Raw genomic sequence first — 19,420 nt, 5'->3', positions numbered from 1 at the left:
GCATCATTGTTTCACCGTCTCAGAGCAGACTTACCAAGCCTGATCCCAAATCAGCATCATTGTTTCACTGTCTCAAAGCAGATTTAACAAAGAACAAACAAACAAACAAACAAACAAGGCTGACTTCAGCATCATCATTTCACTGTCTTAAAAGCAGATTTACCAAGCCACACAGTGATAGCAAGCAGTGGTTTTATGTTATGGCCGGACTCATTCCTGGAAGTGATGGATGGAGCAAACCAGAGAAAAGACTAGCAGGGGAGAGGGATGCTTTAGGCAGATGTAGAGGGCAAACACAATACTGAAGCAAATCACACAGTCTCTCAGTAATGAGGTTTCTATAAATACCCCCATATCATCTCCGCGGAGCTCTGCATACTGTATGGTTCATTATCTATGTTATTACATTTCCAAGACACACAGACTGAATCATCATGGTAAAAAGGGCTAGTACTGAGTAATTTACTCAAACACATCTCAGGTTATTTTCCAACGCATTTGTAAAGTCTGCTCGCCATCTCTTTCCCTTTCAGATGACCTGTCCTTCCGCTGGATGCTCAACGAATTTCCTGTCTTCATTCTACCTTCCGAGCGTCAGTTTGTCTCGCAGACCAACGGGAATCTCTACATCTCCAAAGTGGTGGCGTCCGACAGCGGCAACTACTCCTGCTTCATGTCCAGCCGCTCGATCGCCAAGAGCGTCTTCAGCAAGTTCATTCCTCTGGTGCCTCTGCCTGACCGTAAGTACTCTTCTCTCTACTGAGATATGTTTTCCCTAGTCTGAAATGTTTACATTTACAGAATGGTCACAGAGGAAACATGAGGACAACATTGGGAGAAACTGGAGAATAGAACGTCTTGAGAGAGTAAGAGTAGTTCTCATGAAGTGAGCCACAAACAAGACTGTAACAAATTCCCTTCCATTGAACCTGTTTAGTGTATTCTAAGAGAAGTCATACTTGGTGAAAACCAGAGTGAATAATGGAAGGCAATTCAATGTGTCCCCTATTGAGTGTTAAGACCTTTTCTCTGTTGATGGGATTGAAGCAGTTTAGACATACTAGAAAGAAATGGATCAAAACAACAAGTAGGGGCATGAATACTGGGTCTATTTTTCAACATCCAGAGCAGAAAGTCCATCAATGATTCCTTGTTTGTGTTCTGGTCTTTGGCCTCATTGATATGGGTGTAGAATTCAGGTACATTTTAAGACCATTGGACCAGTTATTAACCAATCGGTATTGACCAGTATGGGATAGCTATACTTCCTACTTCGCTGCCAACAACACAAGCTAATATATGAGGCTTTTTCCTAAACCCTGTGGGCGGTATGTAACTACGTTTAAAAACAACGCTTCATTTCAACGTCATTGCATTTAGCCACCCCCACTGGTCACTGATTGGTGGGCCCCTCAGAATGGCCCACCGTTTGTTCTTGCGAACAGTAGTTCCAGACTATAATCTCAATAAAAACTGGGCAGGAAGCAGGAGGTGGGCGGGGCCAGGCACGTGGAGGACACAGGTTTTGAGAACATTCTCAATTCTCCCTGTAGCGCTTGTGCAACTAATACACACTCAAAATCACACACATGCGCCCGTGTATGAGTAGACATAAACCCACGCTCCTATGTACGCTTTCACACTATATGCAAGGCAGGGTCTGAAGTCAAGCATGGGGCTTCAGTGCAGTACAGCCCTTTAGGTTGCAGACTTGGCGGCCAATTTGTTTACAGTAAGTTAGCCGCATACAATAGTGTGTGCTAGCAGCTGCAGTCTATGCTGGAGGCGTTTGGAGACATATGTGTTTGGACTTCGTTTTTTCTTTAGCTTGTGAGATGTTCAAACGGGTCTTAAGGTATAGCAGCCATCATAGCAGTCCTCAGTCCTGAGGGGCCTCTAGTGCTCTCTGAAGCATGGGCTTTATTATGACTGCATTACTAGAGAACGGAGCAAGCTCCCGGCATTAGCTTGGCCCATATTTACAGCTTTCCTTATTCAATCTGAAGGCTGGATTACAGGGCTGTGCCATGCAGTAAATACTGTTCGTGGTATGTGTATGTCTCTCTCTATCTTTGTGTGTGTGTGTGTGTGTGTGTGTGTGTGTGTGTGTGTGTGTGTGTGTGTGTGTGTGTGTGTATGTTTGTGTGTGTATGTGTGGTTGTGGTTGTTGGTGTGTTTATTTGCTTGTTTGTTTGTATTTGTTTGTGTATACGTGTGTGTTTGTGTGTGAGTCTGTCTGTGTGTGTCTGTGTCTATGTGTATGAGTCTATGTGCATGTTAATTTACCGTGTATTTGTGTTCATGACACACAACCTTTGCTGTCATACCTCGATGTTTTTGTTTATAATGACCCCCCTCCCCTGAGCCTGTTGTGACATTTGGCTGCACTCGTAGCAGGAGCATGTCACCATGAGCTTCAATTGTGCATGTCTAATGTGGAGCCAAAAGGAGGATTTGTCAAATAGGTGACTCACTTTTTCTCAGCCTCCCAAATTCTGCCTCCCACCAGGTCATCCACGGAAGTACCCAGCCGACATCAAAGTCATGTTCCCAGAGACGAATGCCTTGGTTGGCCAGAACATCACATTGGAATGCTTCGCTCTGGGAAAGTGAGTTCTGACATACTGGTTTGGAGAAGTTAAACATTTCAAATATTGCTGTCTGATCCTGCCCTGATCACAATGATGTTTCTTTTGTTTCTGATATATTCATGTAAATATAGGTAAATTAGTCGGTCTGTTAAACAGAAACAAAACATCCAGTAAGCAGAAAAATGTATCCGTGGTAGTTGTAAAAATGGGTTGGGTCTCCCCCACAGTCCCATCCCCAAGATGCGGTGGAGGAAGGTGGACGGGGAGCTGCCAGCCACATACGAGATCATCATGGCCGGAAGTCAGCTGCGTCTGATGAACGTGCAGTACGAGGACGAGGGGACCTACGAGTGTGAGGCCATCAACGCCAAAGGGAAGGACTGGCACAGAGCGAAGGTCAACGTGGAGGGTAAGGCTCTCTCACAGTCACGCCACACACAGACGCATCTCTGTTAGAAGAAAACCTACGTACATAGCCACTGACTGCGGGATGGATGAGGTTGTGATAAGAGATGGAGATGACAAGGATATGGAGAAGGTGCTAAAGTCAGCTCCTGTCCTCAGTTGGATATGTTTGGTATGGTATGTTTGATGGCAGGTGGACATTTTGGTCGTGGCTCCAAAACGAAACAAAAATGTTGCACTGTTACAGAGGTTCAAAGATAGACGTTGACACGGTCTTGCAGCGAAAGATAGCCTGGTACAATGTCAGAAATTTAGGATGACCATCTCACAATGTGACTGCTGCTATGGCCTACTGTATGTCTATTAACCAACCAAATAGAATGCAGCACAAAATGGCGTACTGGTCACCGCGACTCTGGCGCCAAACCCTCGATTCAGTAGGTGTTATCATCCATCAAATAGTCTTTGTACATGCATTAACCTTGATGTCGTACCTAGAAACTTGGAGGCACCATAAAGCACCATAAAGGCCATTCAATGGTTTAATACAAGACAGCAAAAATAATCCTGAAAAACAGTTGTCAGTTTTACACACAGAAATGTAGACATCCTTTCCGCCTTTGTGAAAAAGGATGCTTTGATCTGGATCCTGCCAGCTTGCCTAGGGTGATAGTAGACTTTAAAACTCTGAGGGGAAAAAGCTGAGGGGAAAAGTAAACAGAACTTAATTCAAAGGGGACAGCCCACTCGCCTATGGCACGTTTGAGTGATTAGATCGTCAAAAGTGTGAAGATCAGAGTAAACACTCCCACAAGGCAAAGGCTTGTGCTTTGTTGTTTTCTATGACTTTTCTTGTTGTCATTATTTCCTTTTTCTCTTCAGTGTACCCATAGTGATTATAGTGAGTGGGAGGGTGGTGGGTTTTCTAGAGAGTCGATATGGCATAAACAATTGTCACTGTCACCCTGCTTTGGCTTTAATAACAGATGGCTTAATATTCTCTTCTGTAAAGATCTATCACTTAGGGCTACATGGTACACCTCAACATAAAATAATAACTGTAAATTAATAAGAGTACTCCATTGCTGAGTTCTGTGATGTGGGTGAATGGCAGCCATGTTGAATATCACTGGATCAATGCTGGAAGCCTCTATGCCTTTCTGTGAAGGTCTCACCTGTGACCTCTTGTCCTCCTCCCCCCATCCCTCTCTCTCTCTCCTCCCTCCTCCCTCTCCCAGCGGCCCCCGAGTGGGTGGATCACGTCATCAGCGGCGAGCAGGACATCGGCAGCTCCTACACCATGCCCTGCGAGGCCAGCGGGAAGCCCAAGCCACACATCCGCTGGCTGAAGAACGGCCACCCGGTAAGGAGCACCCTCATCCGACCCCCACCCGCCCCACACCCGCGCACCCTGTCAACCCCCGTAGGGTGCCCAAAAACGCTTACGAAAAACAACCGAGACAACAAGCGGTTATGCAAACCCCGCTGCACTCTCATCACTGACAGCTCGCTGGCACACATCTCGCTGAAGCAGGGCAGGGGTGTCAGGCAACGCTATGTCTTGATTCTGAGTAGGTGCCAACTGCGGGTTACGTAATGGGCCTGGCAACTGGCACGCTTTAAAAAAAGGGGACCTGGAGCGTACGGCGCTCGAATGCATAAGGAGCCGGGAACAGAGCGTGGCTATATCGCAGTCTTACAAAAGAGGTGAAAGGGAGACCTCCAAAGGGAACCTCCCCGCTGTTCCCCTTAGATTCCCATTGAGAAGCCATTCAGCTTCCGACACATTATTATGCGATAGCAACGCATGTCTCTGTGATGAGAGGTTATTTCTTTTCACACATTATTCAACAAAGAAAATACTGAAATTAATCATTTTAGTGGGCTGTATTTTTTAACGCTGTGTCTGTTTGTGTCCCACAGTATGTCAAACGGGAGACGAAGTTCGACAAGCTCGTCTTTGAGGATTCGGGGATGTATCAGTGCATTGCGGAGAACCGCCACGGCATCATCTTTGCCAACGCCGAGCTACGCGTGTTCGGTGAGTATGTCCTCTCAGTAGGTGTGATGTGGCTTATTAAGGATGGCACGGGTCACTGAGGAATGCCTACTGTTCGGCGTGCCTCCACAGTGGCGGCACTGAACTGCAATTGACCCACGGATCACATCACCGGAGCGTCGCTCGGAATTCTAATCACCTTGCCTTTGTTTTTAGCCCCAGAGAAGCATAATTGAAGTTTGGATTCACTTCAATGGAAGCAATTACTGTAAAAGGGTGCAGACAATACCCTATTGACATCAACCAACACCATTGATTTTGAGGCCGCAGCTTTCTTTGTTTGCAGTGATTAGGTTGTAGGGATATGCATAATGTGCAGTGTTAATTATTAATCTCAAATGCTCTTCATTGTTTAATTGTCATGTTTTATTTTGTGACATATTACTAGTCTTGTTCTAAAGACCTCTGTGATGGCGAGTATGTTTGCATCTTTAGCTCTGTAATTAAATTAATTAAATTACCTTAATTAAATATAGTACAGATTTCAAAGTCTTGTGTATTTAGGCGTAAGTGGTACGGAAACTTTACAAGCAGGCTGCTTCATGCCACCACACTAAGGGGAATTCAGTGCAAAGTTAATCATCTTTTAATAGGCTTGAGGTCTTCCTGAGATTAGAGTAAACCCTTTTGGCGTGCAAATGCTGACATCTGATAGTGTATGACGTGACACAGCATGCAAAAATGTGTCACTTTTTGGTGTCATGTGTAGTGTTTGGTTTTGACGGATAAGCAGCTGTTGTTTTGTGTCGTCAGCGGGTGGCCCTTCTTTTGAGCTCAACCCAGTGAAGAGGAAGAACCTGGGGGCAAAGAACGGCCGGATGGTGATCGAGTGCAAGCCGAGGGCGGCCCCCAAGCCTCTGTTTTCCTGGAGCAAAGAGACAGAGATGCTGTCCAACTCTTCCAGGTCAGAGGTCACTAGGCTATAAACACAAGCGTTAGTCCCTGAACTTATGTCAGTATTTGTATTCGTATTCCTAGTTCCACTTTATTTTCTGCATTCTGTTGTAAATGTAACAAACCATTTAATTTCATTCCACGTTCAATAAGGTCATATGTGTCGATATCAGCTCAGTTGTATGTCTTCTCCTCACTGTACACAGCATAGGTCAAGTTTGTTTTAGTGACTGTGGCATCAAGACAGGGACAATGTTAAGAGATGCACAGATCTCTTCCTCACCTCAGTTAGTGACTCTAAGCCACATCTTAATCTCCTCCAACAGATCAGGCCCTTGTGTGTGTGTGTGTGTGTGTGTGTGTGTGTGTGTGTGTGTGTGTGTGTCTCCTCCGACACAACACAATGCTAATCTTGTGTTACAAAGGCCATTGCATTCTGTCGGGGAACATATGGGCGCTGGCCCAACTCCAGCTCTCTGTACTACACGGCTGGAAGGGGCTCTCCTATAACGTCTTTGGACACAAGCCAACTGAGGGAGACATTTGAAAAACAAATGTTTTATTTATCGTAAAAGTCCAATGGCTCCAGATATAACAGAGTGCATTTGTAGTGAGTAGACAATTAGAATTTACATCTGGGTAATGTTGTTTTCAGGATATTGATTTGGGAAGATGGAAGCCTGGAAATTCTCAACCTTACCAAAGGAGATGATGGGAGGTATACATGCTTTGCTGAGAATGAAAGAGGGAGGGCCAACAGCACCGGCTCCCTCTCCATCAAAGGCAAGTCTCTACCAGCATCCACCTTCAGCCTGGCATTAAACATCACTTTTCAAAGCCACCCTTTTATATTACTGTCTTTTGCTGGTTTGTATCATCGAGCCCCCCCTGTGTGATGCTATTACTCTAAACCACTCTGAATCAACAAGGCCTGTAACCCAAACTACTTTACAGTCAACATTCACTTCGTGTCTCTGATGAAATATGGTTGACATGGTAACCAGCGAAATAAGAATGTCAACAGCTGTTTGTGCCTCAGTAATAGGGGCGTAAAGCAAACTGCTTGAAATAGATGGAGTGATTACATCTCGAGAGGCTTGTATCTGCCGTAATTTAATTGTACTGGTCAAGTATGCTTATCACATTTAATATGCGAAGAGCCGTCGCTCGAGCTGGTCCAGAATCAGATTGTGTCCGATTTTTTTTTTGGTCTGCTTCTTGCAATATGTGATAATAACAAATGGCAAAGCATTGATCTACCAGGTATAAAAAAAAAACATACACACAAGAAGCACCGAAGGAAAGTAATATTCTAGCACATTTTGCATCATGTTTTTGGGTGTTTGTTTGTGCGTATTATTGCTGTTGTATTTGTGTGTATAAACAAGCTCTCACAGGCTTGTCTGGCCCTGTTTAGTTATCCACCAGACTCCCCATGGTCATGGATTAGTCTACACAATATTTTCTGTCCTCAATTTTTAAATTGAGATATCCTGCTGTGCTCAATAACCTGCCCCCTAATGCCCTCTAGTGGTGAAATCAAAATGGTGCCGTTAGTCCATTCTGAGGCCTGCTCAGTAACGTGGTGTCATACTCTATCTGGAATTTCACTGTATTTGATTTGTGTGTGTGTGTGTGTGTGTGTGTGTGTGCGTGCGCATGTGTGTGTTACTGTGATACAGGGATTTTGCAGCCTTTTAATAATACAATGAAGAATACCAGAACACAATATTTACAAAAGCTGAATATATATTAACTTTTGCAGATGCGACCATGATCACCCTGGCGCCCTCCAGTGCAGACGTCCCGGTGGGTGAGGACGTCCGTATGCAGTGCGCTGCGTCACATGACTCCGCCCTGGACATCACCTTCATCTGGTCCTTGGACGGCCGGGCCATTGACTTTGACAGAGAGCGCGAGCATTATGAACGCGTGGTAAGGGATGACCTTCCGTGGAGGCAGTACATGAATACAGAATGAATATTGTCATGCAGGCAGCTGCTACATACGTATGTACTTGCATGTCAGCATAAAGCTATTTAACATAAGTAGAATGTAAATACACTTTACACAGGTTAATGGCCACTAATCTTTAGGCCACTCTCATGCCACTGCAACCTGAATTTAAATGCACACAGGCAGTATCTGCTAGAGCCTGGTGAGAGGTGGTGGAAGACATAGATCATTGTGAATTAGTGCAGAACCTTGGGCATCTTTTGAAGGCAGCAGAACACAATGTAATGGAGGAACAGGATTTTAGTTGTACATGTTTACTTTGACCACCATGGGGCAGTCCTTTTTCATGTTCTTACCTCAGCCTGCTCTGGCGTGGTAGTTTTTTTTGTGTTTGTTTTTTGTTGTTGTTGCCATGACAATTTATGTGTGCAGAATTCTTCCGCTCAGTTCTCATGCAGCGATTTTCACATTTGACCATCAGCAGTCCATTAAAGCATAGACACCGTGAGGCGTGATTAATGACGGATGCTGCCGATGTGCTCCCGGCAAGCAGTGATTTCCCCATCTGATGCACTCTCCGTAAATCAGTCAGGACGAGGCGGACGCTCGCTCCCGCTCCTGCTCCTCACTTCCGTCTCTATACCCCGCCGGTCGGCTCTAATTCACTTTCGCAAGTCGATGATTGATGACTCCCCCTTAGCAGGCCCCATTCATGTCGAACTGGAGTCAGAGAGCTGTTTCCCTTTCACCACAAGGACTTTATGTGCCACTTAATATTAGTTGTGTGGCATCAGAGCGGCATGAATTACAGCACGTCTAAAAATAGCACTTCCTTTCAACAGTATGCCTATTTTTTTCCATTCCTCTAGACATAAATAAGCAGGGGGCCAGGGATGTAAACCAGAGATGGCCACGTGTGGTGCGTTTTTTAAATTATAGCACTGTATCACTCATCAAGTATTAGTTAGCTTGCCAGAGAGGAGAGGGTGGAAGTAGCTGTCTGTGGGCCAGAACTCACAGCAGGCCCTCCAATGGGAAACCAAATGGCCTCTGGGAAAAAGGGGGAAAGTTTCTCCAAAGGGTCAGAAAGGGTCGACCTACCTCTCTGCCAAGTACCAAAAGGCTGCTCTCATATCCTCTGTACAAATCAAAGTGGGTAGTCTAAAGGTTTGATGAATCAGCACTAAATATTGGCCCAAGGGTTATGTTAAGAGCTTGCGGGAAACACTGTGAGATTAGACAATATGCCTGCTCTGAAATCAATGGCTGAGTTATTAGATGCTTTCTTTCCACTTAGGAAACCCCGGCATCAATGAACATGATCAGGGTTCATTATTTGATCAGCCTGTTCGAAGACTGACCCTTGACCCTGTTATCATAGGGATTCTAGTACCTTGTTCCACCGGTTAAGCTACAGATAAAGATCAGTGATCAATAAATAAAACGGGCACGTTAATAACCATACCACTGTGAATGACGTTTTAGTGTTTAGTGTTTAGTGTTTCGTATATTCATCAACCTTTCTTGCATTGGCTGCTCAGGAGGGAGACTCCAGCGGAGAGATGAAGATAAAGAGCACCCAGCTTAAGCACGCCGGCCACTACACGTGCACTGCCCAGACCCCAGTGGACAACGTCACAGCATCCGCAGAACTGGTTGTCCGAGGTGAGTTATCATTCAAAATACACAGACCTGTGGAAGTCGAAGTACTTACAATGTGCTTTAACGATGATGATTAGCATACATGACTGATTGACGTTAAATACCGAGGTGTGTTTTCTTCTCCTGAACTTGAATTGTGCGTTTCTCAAGAACAACAGGCAGCAGACACTTTAATTTGGTCTCATTATTATCAATAACAACAGGTCCGGCGGCTTTGACAGACATAGTGCAGTAGCAGTGACACGATTGGCATTGTTAAAGTGTGGCTGTTATTCTCCCCCTCATGAATCCAGCAGCAGGAGTTATTCTAAGAGGTATAACTGGCAGTGGTCGGTCGCTGCATTGCAAGGACTGCTTGCCTGATGAAACAGAGCCGGTGACATAAGGCATTTTTATATGGGAGCTCATGGCGGTGAGCGTCTAACGGTGTGGGCCGCCTGGGTAAGAGGCCGAGGTGATGAGGTGGCGGTCTGGCCGGCGTCAGCATACAGTACCAGTCAAAAGTTTGGACACACTTTTATTTTTTTGGAGAAGTGTTTTCTTTACTTTTATTATTTTCTACATTGTAGATTAATACTGAAGACATTTAAACTACGAAGGAACACGTATGTAATGATACAAAACAAAGTGTTATCTACCATGTAGAAAATAATATATGTAAAGAAAAAACTTCACAAAAAATGAGAAGGTGTGTCCAAACTTTTGACTGGTACTGTAGGTGGGCTGCTCTTGATGCTCGGACTTAATCTGTCATCCATGCCACGGCTCCATCTCAGGCCTCGGCAAGCGCATCGCACCGGGAGGGGAAATACCTCCACCCACCTCACCCCGACTGGCTCTCGACCAGCCGCCTCTCTGGTGTGACCTTACCAGACGTCAGTGTTCGACCGTAGGAGATGAAACCTGAAACGGTATACAGCCCTTGTAAAGTGGCACGCCAGCATGTCTAATCTTCGCAAATAGCCACTGCGGTTTTGCTTGCGATAAGCTACACTGGTGAAAAAAAATAGAAAACTTTGAGTCCTTTTAAATCAGACTCATGTGGGATTAGTCACAGTCTGGGTGTTACCTGCGACACTTCCTGTATAAGCGGCCGTGGGCCTGTGACCACTCTTCCTGGTGAAGGGTTATTGTTGGCCCACGCACGCGTGGCCGTGGGCCTGTGACCACTCTTACTGGTGAAGGGTTATTATTGGCCCACGCACGCGCGGCCACATTTCGCCTGGTCCAGGTGGGATTTTTTCTCTGTGACGCACAAGCCACTGCGGATTCCAAATGGGACACGGTGCGCTGCAGTGCCAGTGCCCACAGTGGAGCCACGGGGCCTGAGCCACTCTGTAAAAGCAACACCATTAAATTCAGTTACCGTCTGCTCTTCTGAAGACGCCAACCCTCTCTGCAATCACATATCAGCCTTTATGAGGAAAGAGATGGTTTTTCTTACACTGGACTCTGCCGCATAGCCCAGACAGAGTCTTGCCATAAGCCGTGAGCTAGACACAGCTGTATTCACTTCTCCAGCATTTGAGGTTAATAGGCAGCGAAAGCGTACTGAGTTGTCCAAAATTCATCGTTTTCCACCTGTGCTCTGTGTGTGTCATGTCTGAAATGGAGTGGGCATGGCTCTTACGTGGACAGCGCGGTATCCTTCACAGTTTTTTGTGGGCGTTGGTTGGTAGAGCCAAATCCTGCTGTCATTCACTTTCTTGGCAGCCTCTTGTCACTGATGTCCAGGTAATGATGACGAATGGGAGGGAGGCCTCAGTGTGCCAGGCAGCTCCCTCATTAGGATGGCTAAGTAGACTTGATCGGAAATAAATGGCAGTTCCCAAAACACTCTGAATGTCCTGAACACTTTATCACGGAGGCGCTTAGCACATGTGTTCAGACACCGCCTGGGCGGAGCCCGCTACTGAAGAGCAGCATGTCTTTGACACACGCATGCACACACTCACATACGCAAACAGACACAGGAATACACACACGTACAAACATACACACACACACACACACACACACACACACACAACCGCACACACACACACACACACACACACACACACACACACACACACACACAACAAGGACATGCACAGACTGCTCTCTGGTGGTGGCAGGCACAGATGAAAGGCGCTGGTTTGTCAGAGATCTGCGGGGTGTGTGTCTCCTGAGGTGAGCCACCGTTGTGTGTCTCCCAGCTTCGACTGAAGGAGAAGAAATCACATCACCACACAGCTGCGCATCACTCACTCTTACCCACCCCACCATTGGAATTGCTTTTAAATTAGAGATGTGAGAAAAAAAACACAGCTAAAGATGATAGACCTTTTACAGTTATATATTCCAATCTAACCAACCCTTTCCTTCAAGGTGCTTCAAAGGGAAACAGTTTGAGCACAGACCTGGCTCTGTAAATGAGAAACAAATTGGCTCGGACCGAGCCATGCAATACTCCAGTCAAGTCAATACAGCCAGTCAACATGTTACTTCAGGAGCATCACAGGCAGGGGTGTAATTTGATTGGCTGTTGAACTCAAATATCAAAAACCTTTTTACCAGAATCAGGAACTACACCTTTAAAAAAAAAAATGGTTACCATAACACAATAACAAAAAAGACACAAACACATTTGAAATGGACATTGCCACTCTAATTTGACACAGTGAAATGAAACGGCCTGGAATGAATAGAAAGCGCTGGAAGGTCGCCCTCTCTGGAGCTTCTAAGCCTCTCAGTGCAATGAAAGGGCTCTGTGCTGACATGAAAGATGAGCTGCTTAGTTTCTGATGCTGGCTGAAAGTGCAGCTTTCAAAGCTAACGCTAACAGTCTGGATTTGCTATTAGTTTTTTCTTTCTTTCTTTCTTTCTTTCTTTCCCCTTCTCTCTAGCCTCAGGAAAGAACAGGGTAGCCCGATCCAAAGAAAATAAGAGAGGATTAATGGCATCTAAAGCTTTCCACTTAGCTATGGTTAACGGGCAGCGGGCTGCGTTAATGATACCAAAGTCCTCACCCAAAACCCACGCTTAATGTGTTTTAAATAGAGCAGCTGCCAACATGTGTAATTTAATGTGTTGTGTGATGAACATGAAAGCTATCACTGAATATTGTCAGATTTCCTCGGGGATACTATGGAACTCTAAAGGAACGGAACTGATGTTTTTTTTTTTTCTAACTCAAGGGCTAGTTCAGGGGAAAATCTTTCATTCTGTTTTTACATTTTGATGGTCTGGTTTTGTAAGCTGTCCCATGGAAACATTTCAGCTAATTGTGGAGAGCAGAAAGTATGTCCTTGCATGAAGATGAACTCATTGACCCAGTACTTAAAAAAAAAAAAGAGTAGGAGTAACCACAATCTCTTTGTTTCCTTTACTTCGTTGGTCTGTTTGGAAATGTATCACCCAGCGCTGCCTTGACTAACCCCCCGTGCTGTCCTTCCTGCCAGGCCCTCCCGGAGCCCCTGGTGGTGTGCGTTTGGAGGAAGTCAAAGACAAGGCTGTGCGTCTGATCTGGAGTCAGGGCAAAGACAACCACAGTCCGATCTCCAAGTATACCATCCAGTACCGAGACCTGCGCTCAGCTGGAGAATGGAGAGAGGCTGTGACCTGTAAGAAATCTCTCTCTCTCTCTCTCTGATTCTTTCTTTTTCACTCTCTCTCTCTCTCTCTCTCTCTCTCTCTCTCTCTCTCTCTTATCTCTCCTATCTTTCTCTCTTATTCTTTCTTTCTCTCTCTCTTTATCTTTCTCTATCTCTGACATAGCTCCATAACCATTAAGCTCCATACTGATTCTGAGATTGCTGCCTTCATGTGGAGAATGCTCAGCATGAACAAAATGGCAGACATTGTAGATTAGGAGGCAAACACCCTTTTAGTGCCCTCAGGTCCTCTATCTGACAGAGTGTGTGTGGTCTATCAGGAGGCCAGAGAATGTGTGCACACTCCTGTCTAGCCCCCTTCGGAATCCCTCCTCCATGCAAACACACCTTGAGCCCTGAGCATTCTGTCTCTTTCCAGCCCCTCCAATTGTGGAAGGCAACGCAGAAACTGCCACGGTGGACGGCTTGATTCCGTACTCAGAGTACGAGTTCCGGATCATAGCTACCAACACATTGGGCACCGGCGATCCAAGCGACCCCTCCCGTAAGGTCACCACCCTGGAGGCAGGTGAGTGCAAACACTGAACTAATTCATTGTCTGTATAAAGTCTTGACATTTCTCCCAGGGACCTAATGGTCAGACGTTGTCTGGCTTTACATATACACGTTTCCGACTGCAATCACTGTCTGTGTGTGTGTGTGTGTGTGTGTGTGTGTGTGTGTGTGTATGTGTGTGTGTGTGTGTGTGTGTGTGTTTGTGTGGTGTGTGTGTGTGTCTGTGTGTGTGTGTGTGTGTGTGTGTGTGAGAGAGTGTGTGAAATTGAGTGAGAGAGAGAGCATGAAAAGCAACAATGTGTGGCCCTTGTAGTGTAGGTATTCCATAATTTCCCCTCTCTCTTTCTTATATTTCTCTTTTCTGTGGCAGGCAGCCCATAGTAACAGCCAGGTTTTGGCAATACCTTTGACACTGACACTGTGTATTTATCAAGGCCCTAGTGTTTAACAAGACTGCCTGAAGTGAAGTAGAGTATAGGTTTAGCCGTTTTGTTCTGAGCGCCTGACAGGGGTCCCTGTGCAAACTCAAAGTCCAGCATTCCACTCTTATTTTAGCTCCTGTGGTGGCACCTTCGGACGTTGGTGGAGGAGGAGGAACCAAAGGGGAGCTGATTATCACATGGACGGTGAGTTTTGTTTTTTCTCTCTCCCATCCTCTCTCTCTTGCTCCCTCCTCCCCCCCCTCTCTCTCTCTCTCTCCCTTTCTCCCTTCCTATCTCTCTCTCTCTCTCTTTCTCTCTCTCTCCCTCTCTCCCTCTCTCCCCCCTCTCTCTCTCCCTCTCTCCCTTCCTCTCTCTCTCTCTCTGCACTGCCAGAGTAAAACATTTGAACACAATTTAAATGCAGAATTTTTGACACTTGACCACTTGCTTTCCTGCTTGACACTTGCTTTCTCAAACACACACTCACACACAGCCACACATTTAGATGTGTTCTGTGTTTCGCTGTTCGCTACCTTTTGATATAGTACCACTGTTACTAGACTGTACATTTCTCACTCAGATATGCAATCATACAGAAAGAAAACCAGGTATGAGGCAGCTTCCCTGCATACCCCAGACCCGGTTAGAATTAAGGGGAAATTGCTATTGAGCTAAAAGTGCTCAGAGGCCTGTAGTTACGTAATCTTCTGATTCAAGGCTGATTACAAAATCTCCCTTTAGTATCTGTGATAAATCCCAAACATTAGGCTCCACTTACTGTGTTGCCACTTGATAAATTCAATGGGCCCTTTTAAAAATTGCCTTTTCAGTGGATGTCTCGGCACGTTAGATTGAAGTGAAACGATAGTTGTGTTTTGAGTTTAACCAAGCTAGAGGGTTTTTGGGATCTGATGTCCTTCACATAAGCTCTGAGGTGATTATGGTGTGTGTTTTGTTCTTTTGGACCCGTCTACAGCCTATGCAGCCAGAGTACTTCTATGGAAAGAACTTTGGCTACATCGTGGCCTTCAAGCCCCTGGACGGCACTGAGTGGAGGAAGGTGACCGTAGCAGACCCTCAGGCCAGACGCTACGTACACAAGGACTCCTCCACCCCCGCCTTCACCCAGTTTGAGGTCAAAGTCAAGGCCTTCAACGACGAAGGAGGGGGCCCCTACAGCCTCACAGCAATCGTAAACTCAGCACAGGATGGTAGGACAGACCTCAGCACAACTAACAAGCTTAGGAGATGGGCTAAACAATAGGCTTTAAAACAGTAAACAGGCGAAAAGCTTTTGATTAACAATATATAACACCTTTCAGTATTATTTTAATTTTTGTTATTGTTACCTGCATTATTATTATGGAAGAGATAAGGGATAATGCATACTGCACGTGATTCATTTTCCTATATTGGCCAGCGGACTATACATAATCCCGCTGATTACTTGCCAAAACGATAAAAGACATTCCTCCAAACTTCTGCTAAGAAAAAATTGTGATTCACGCAAATAGAACTTTAAAGTCTTAGGGGTTGCATAGCAACCTATTACTAGCTGACTTGAAGTAACAATAAATCTCCTTTACATCAAGTGAACTTGCGGAATGAAATGAAAAATGTGAATTAGAAGCACAAAATCTGTTGCCAATGGCAGCGGCCAATATAAAGAAAATTTGAAACTTCCAAATGTTGGCGTGGCCCATTCATATAAATATAAACTTTTTGCAACATTCTGAGGAGCCGCATAATAATATGAACATGAATTATGTTATTTTATCCCTGCTATTTTGATGCCTGCTGCACTGTAAACCAGCATATCAGCCCAGTTGCACACAGGATTATTTTTTCTCCGCAGCTGAAGTATATAACTCCATGTCTCTCCCAGACCCAGACTCAGTCAAGCCCATCGCTCCTGAATCTGAAGAATTTTAAGTCCTTCTGAATGGGAGCCTCACACTTCTCCATCTCTCACTGCTAGGATTACTGTGATCTGTGTAGCGCAGAACAATAAGCTGCTAATTCGGCTAAGGATGTGAGGCATTTAACTGGGTTATTAACAGCTACTGAAAGACAATCAGTGCAGCCGTCAGCCCCGGGGTCTCCTCATTTATCTCTGCGACGAGTTGCCTCAGCAACCCGTGTTTGCACGTGGCGGCTTAGCTAGAGAAAAATGTTGTGGGCACATCTGGATGATGGCCCCGGCACATACTTGGTGCCGGGCCCACTCTGAAGTCTCCGGGAGCTGAGGAGATAGACAGGGGCTTGGCCACGGGCCATGACTTCACTTGGGCCTCGGGTAACGGCTATCATTAATGCACCTCAGGGCCTGTCTTTAAAAGGAAGTACCAGTTTCCATTTGTGTTTCACAGACTGAGCTGTAAAATGTGATTTTTCAGGCCAATTCTGCAACTGAATGCCTATTACTGAATTGGAATGTAACTCATAAAATGTTTTTTTCCAAATATTTAATTCACATCGTTTTGCAAACAATAATTACGTATTTTCAGAAAAACATCGGACACGAAATCTTACCTTTCTCTCCCTGCTGCTGTTGGTGCATTAATAGTGTGGACTGTCAGATTCGACATTTAAGCAATATAGTGCGAGTGCGAGTGGGATAGGTAAGGGATATTCCCACAGATGGTGTCCGGCCGTAGCCACAAGGCCGGAAGAAAATGTTTCATCGCGGAGTGATTTATTGTTAGCTGTGAAAAGTCAGATTTGGGATGTCCTTGGATATTCCAACTCATGGAACGTCTCTTGTCCAATCGGAAACAGCTAAATAACTTGACAGAACCCAATTGTTTTTATAAAATTCTTCATCTGTCCATGCAGTTCCACAAGAGGCTCCCAGTGTTGTAGACGGCAGGGCCCTATCAGCCACGGAGGCTATGCTATTCTGGAGTCCTGTTATGCCACAGTCTATAAAGGGCTACCAGGTAAGCAAGAATATGTACACAGCATCCAGCTCACAGCACACACAGACGCTGTATTGCGTATGAGGTAGTATGATGCAACCGGTGTCTGTGTGAATTTCAGCTGAAGTACTGGAGGAAGCAGGTGGAGAATAATTCAACCAATCCACCTATCATGGTGTCCAACTGGGACAACCAGACTCGTTTGGAGAGGCTGAAGCCCAACTCACACTACGTCATGGAGGTGCGGGCATTCAACTCGGCTGGACTGGGACCCGGCAAACGTGTTGAGGTTTCCACCAAGAAAGCCCGTAAGAGCATCTCTATCCTCATATAGTAGAGATCCGTCTACATAGACATTCAATGTAGCTCTACATGTATTAAACTGTATATCCATATCTTATATAGATCTTCCCCATAAACATCATCCACATATAGATCATGTCAATCTAGCCTGTATGTAACACAGGTAGATATAGTCTACATCAACATTGTCATCGGCCATCTCTGTCCACATGTAATGAGGCACAATGACCTGTATGACATTATTACATTATTCGCTACCATAACATCTCCGTCAATCAACATTCTGTCTCTTTGCTTCTCAGCACCAAGTCGACCTCCTAAAATAGTCAGCACGAAGCTGAACCCCGGTGGCGCCTCAGTCAACGTCATGTGGGAGCACGTGCAGCCTCTGGCCAACGAGTCCAAGGTTGACGGCTACAAGGTGGGTCTCCTCCTGAGCCAAGCAGGAGCTCACAACCTCAGAGAGTGTCCCAAGTAACTTTCAAACAGCATAACACTGGTTAATAGCTGAAAAGGCTTAATCATTTGTCAGTAAGACCATATACAAATATATTTGTTATGTGGTGATTCATTTGTTCATTAAACCATAGCGGAAAACAGTAATCTATTGAATATTGTGTTTATTCAGCCATATAAAAATACCTTTTTTGTCTCATTTGGCTCCTCTAGATCCTCTACAGACATGATCTCCATGGACCAGGGCAGTTATATCAAACAGACAAGCAGCATATAGTTTTGCCAATACACAAGGATGGGAACTCTCTAATAGAGGTCCGTGCACACACTGAAGGTGGGGACGGGGCAGTGGCACAAGTGCGGATCCCAGGTGGCCAAACAAGTAAGCCCCTTTTTTTTGTCTTCCAATACACGTTCATTTTAGTCAGTCTGGGTGTGTTTTATTATGGTGGTGAGCTATGCTAATTTTGTTGAAATGTCAGATATGCCGTATGTCTGATGCAAGTACATTGGGCCCTAATGCAGATTTCTGGGATTCACCAATGTTCTCTTAATTTTGCTGATTGTTATGTTTAGACTAATTATAATATTGGATTCATACATTTGTGGGCTAAAGAAATACAGCTGGTCCATTGATCCCAATTAAGACTAAAACTCCTAGGATGATATTGCGTGTGTTCAGCCTCTGAATGGCTTACAAACTGTTCTTAGATGCTTTGGCGTTCAAGGCCTTACGCAGAGAACTAGGGGGGGGGGTTTCCTATGCTAATTACATGTACATCTAATATATGATCAAGTGGGATTCATCATTCATCACACTAGGGTAGGAGCCGATGTGGATGGTTAAAAAAAGTAAGATGTTGGAGTTGAGAACCAGAAAAATAAGAGAAATTGAAGAGATTGTTGCTGAATGCGTCACAATTGATCATGTCCACTCTGGGTTACAATTGGGGAAATGGGTCTGAAACCTGAAACCTGCAGACGAATCACCTTCCAGCCACAGACAGCATTTTTATTTATTCATGGAGATAGCTGGGAAAAGGGAAAACGCTTTTATTCAGCCTGTGGTCGCACATAATCCTGCATCTATGACTAACCTCACTGCCCCTCATGGGGGGGGGGGGGGGGGGGGGGGTGACAGTAGCACACACTCCACAGATCCCAGGGTGCCACGCAGCTGGCTTATCTCTGTGGGAGGGATGTCTGTGCCGTCATTTGTAACCCTAGGGCCAGAAACAGGTGCTGACGTTATCCCATTTCATCCAGCATTAATAATAAATTGAGGCTCAGACTCCATGACTGAATATAGTGACCCTCCCCCTATATATGTCTGTCTGAGTTGGCCACCTTAATCTTCTTGCCATCGTGGCGAATCTGCCTTAACTCCGCATAAGGAATTTGAATGTTAGCATCCCCCCTGTACAGTTGAGCACTTAAAGCTCCCACAAATCTGCTGTATTTCGTGACCTATCGTCTGCACTCTTCTGTTAAGTTTCTTATCTAACTTTCTTGTCTCTCTCTCGCAGGTGGAGCCGGAATGGACGTCCAGTCCCTCAGCCTGGTCACGCTGCTCTTGGTGGCGCTCTGGTGTGCAGGACTCTGA

At 45.3% G+C, this 19,420-nt stretch overlaps 1 protein-coding gene across 1 annotated transcript in view; it reads left to right on the top strand.

The window, feature by feature from the left end:
• The window catches only part of cntn1a (contactin 1a), a gene marked incomplete at both ends in the record, with an annotated part of 28,935 nt that extends 9,515 nt beyond the window's left edge, over positions 1–19,420 (top strand). Inside the window, 18 exons of the mRNA XM_080842682.1 lie at positions 534–740; positions 2,510–2,609; positions 2,819–3,000; positions 4,235–4,359; positions 4,920–5,037; positions 5,809–5,959; positions 6,605–6,732; positions 7,715–7,884; positions 9,447–9,570; positions 13,011–13,172; positions 13,582–13,731; positions 14,274–14,344; positions 15,117–15,351; positions 16,976–17,079; positions 17,180–17,366; positions 17,664–17,782; positions 18,031–18,199; positions 19,344–19,420. Coding sequence (XP_080698808.1) covers positions 534–740; positions 2,510–2,609; positions 2,819–3,000; positions 4,235–4,359; positions 4,920–5,037; positions 5,809–5,959; positions 6,605–6,732; positions 7,715–7,884; positions 9,447–9,570; positions 13,011–13,172; positions 13,582–13,731; positions 14,274–14,344; positions 15,117–15,351; positions 16,976–17,079; positions 17,180–17,366; positions 17,664–17,782; positions 18,031–18,199; positions 19,344–19,420 — 2,579 coding nt within the window. The remainder of the gene's footprint in view (positions 1–533; positions 741–2,509; positions 2,610–2,818; positions 3,001–4,234; positions 4,360–4,919; positions 5,038–5,808; positions 5,960–6,604; positions 6,733–7,714; positions 7,885–9,446; positions 9,571–13,010; positions 13,173–13,581; positions 13,732–14,273; positions 14,345–15,116; positions 15,352–16,975; positions 17,080–17,179; positions 17,367–17,663; positions 17,783–18,030; positions 18,200–19,343) is intronic.

This window comes from Sprattus sprattus (assembly GCF_963457725.1).
Source record: "Sprattus sprattus genome assembly, chromosome: 7".
NCBI classification, from domain to species: Eukaryota; Metazoa; Chordata; class Actinopteri; order Clupeiformes; family Clupeidae; genus Sprattus; species Sprattus sprattus.
Note: the sequence above shows the minus strand (reverse complement) of the source record. Positions and strands in the feature narration are given on the sequence as shown.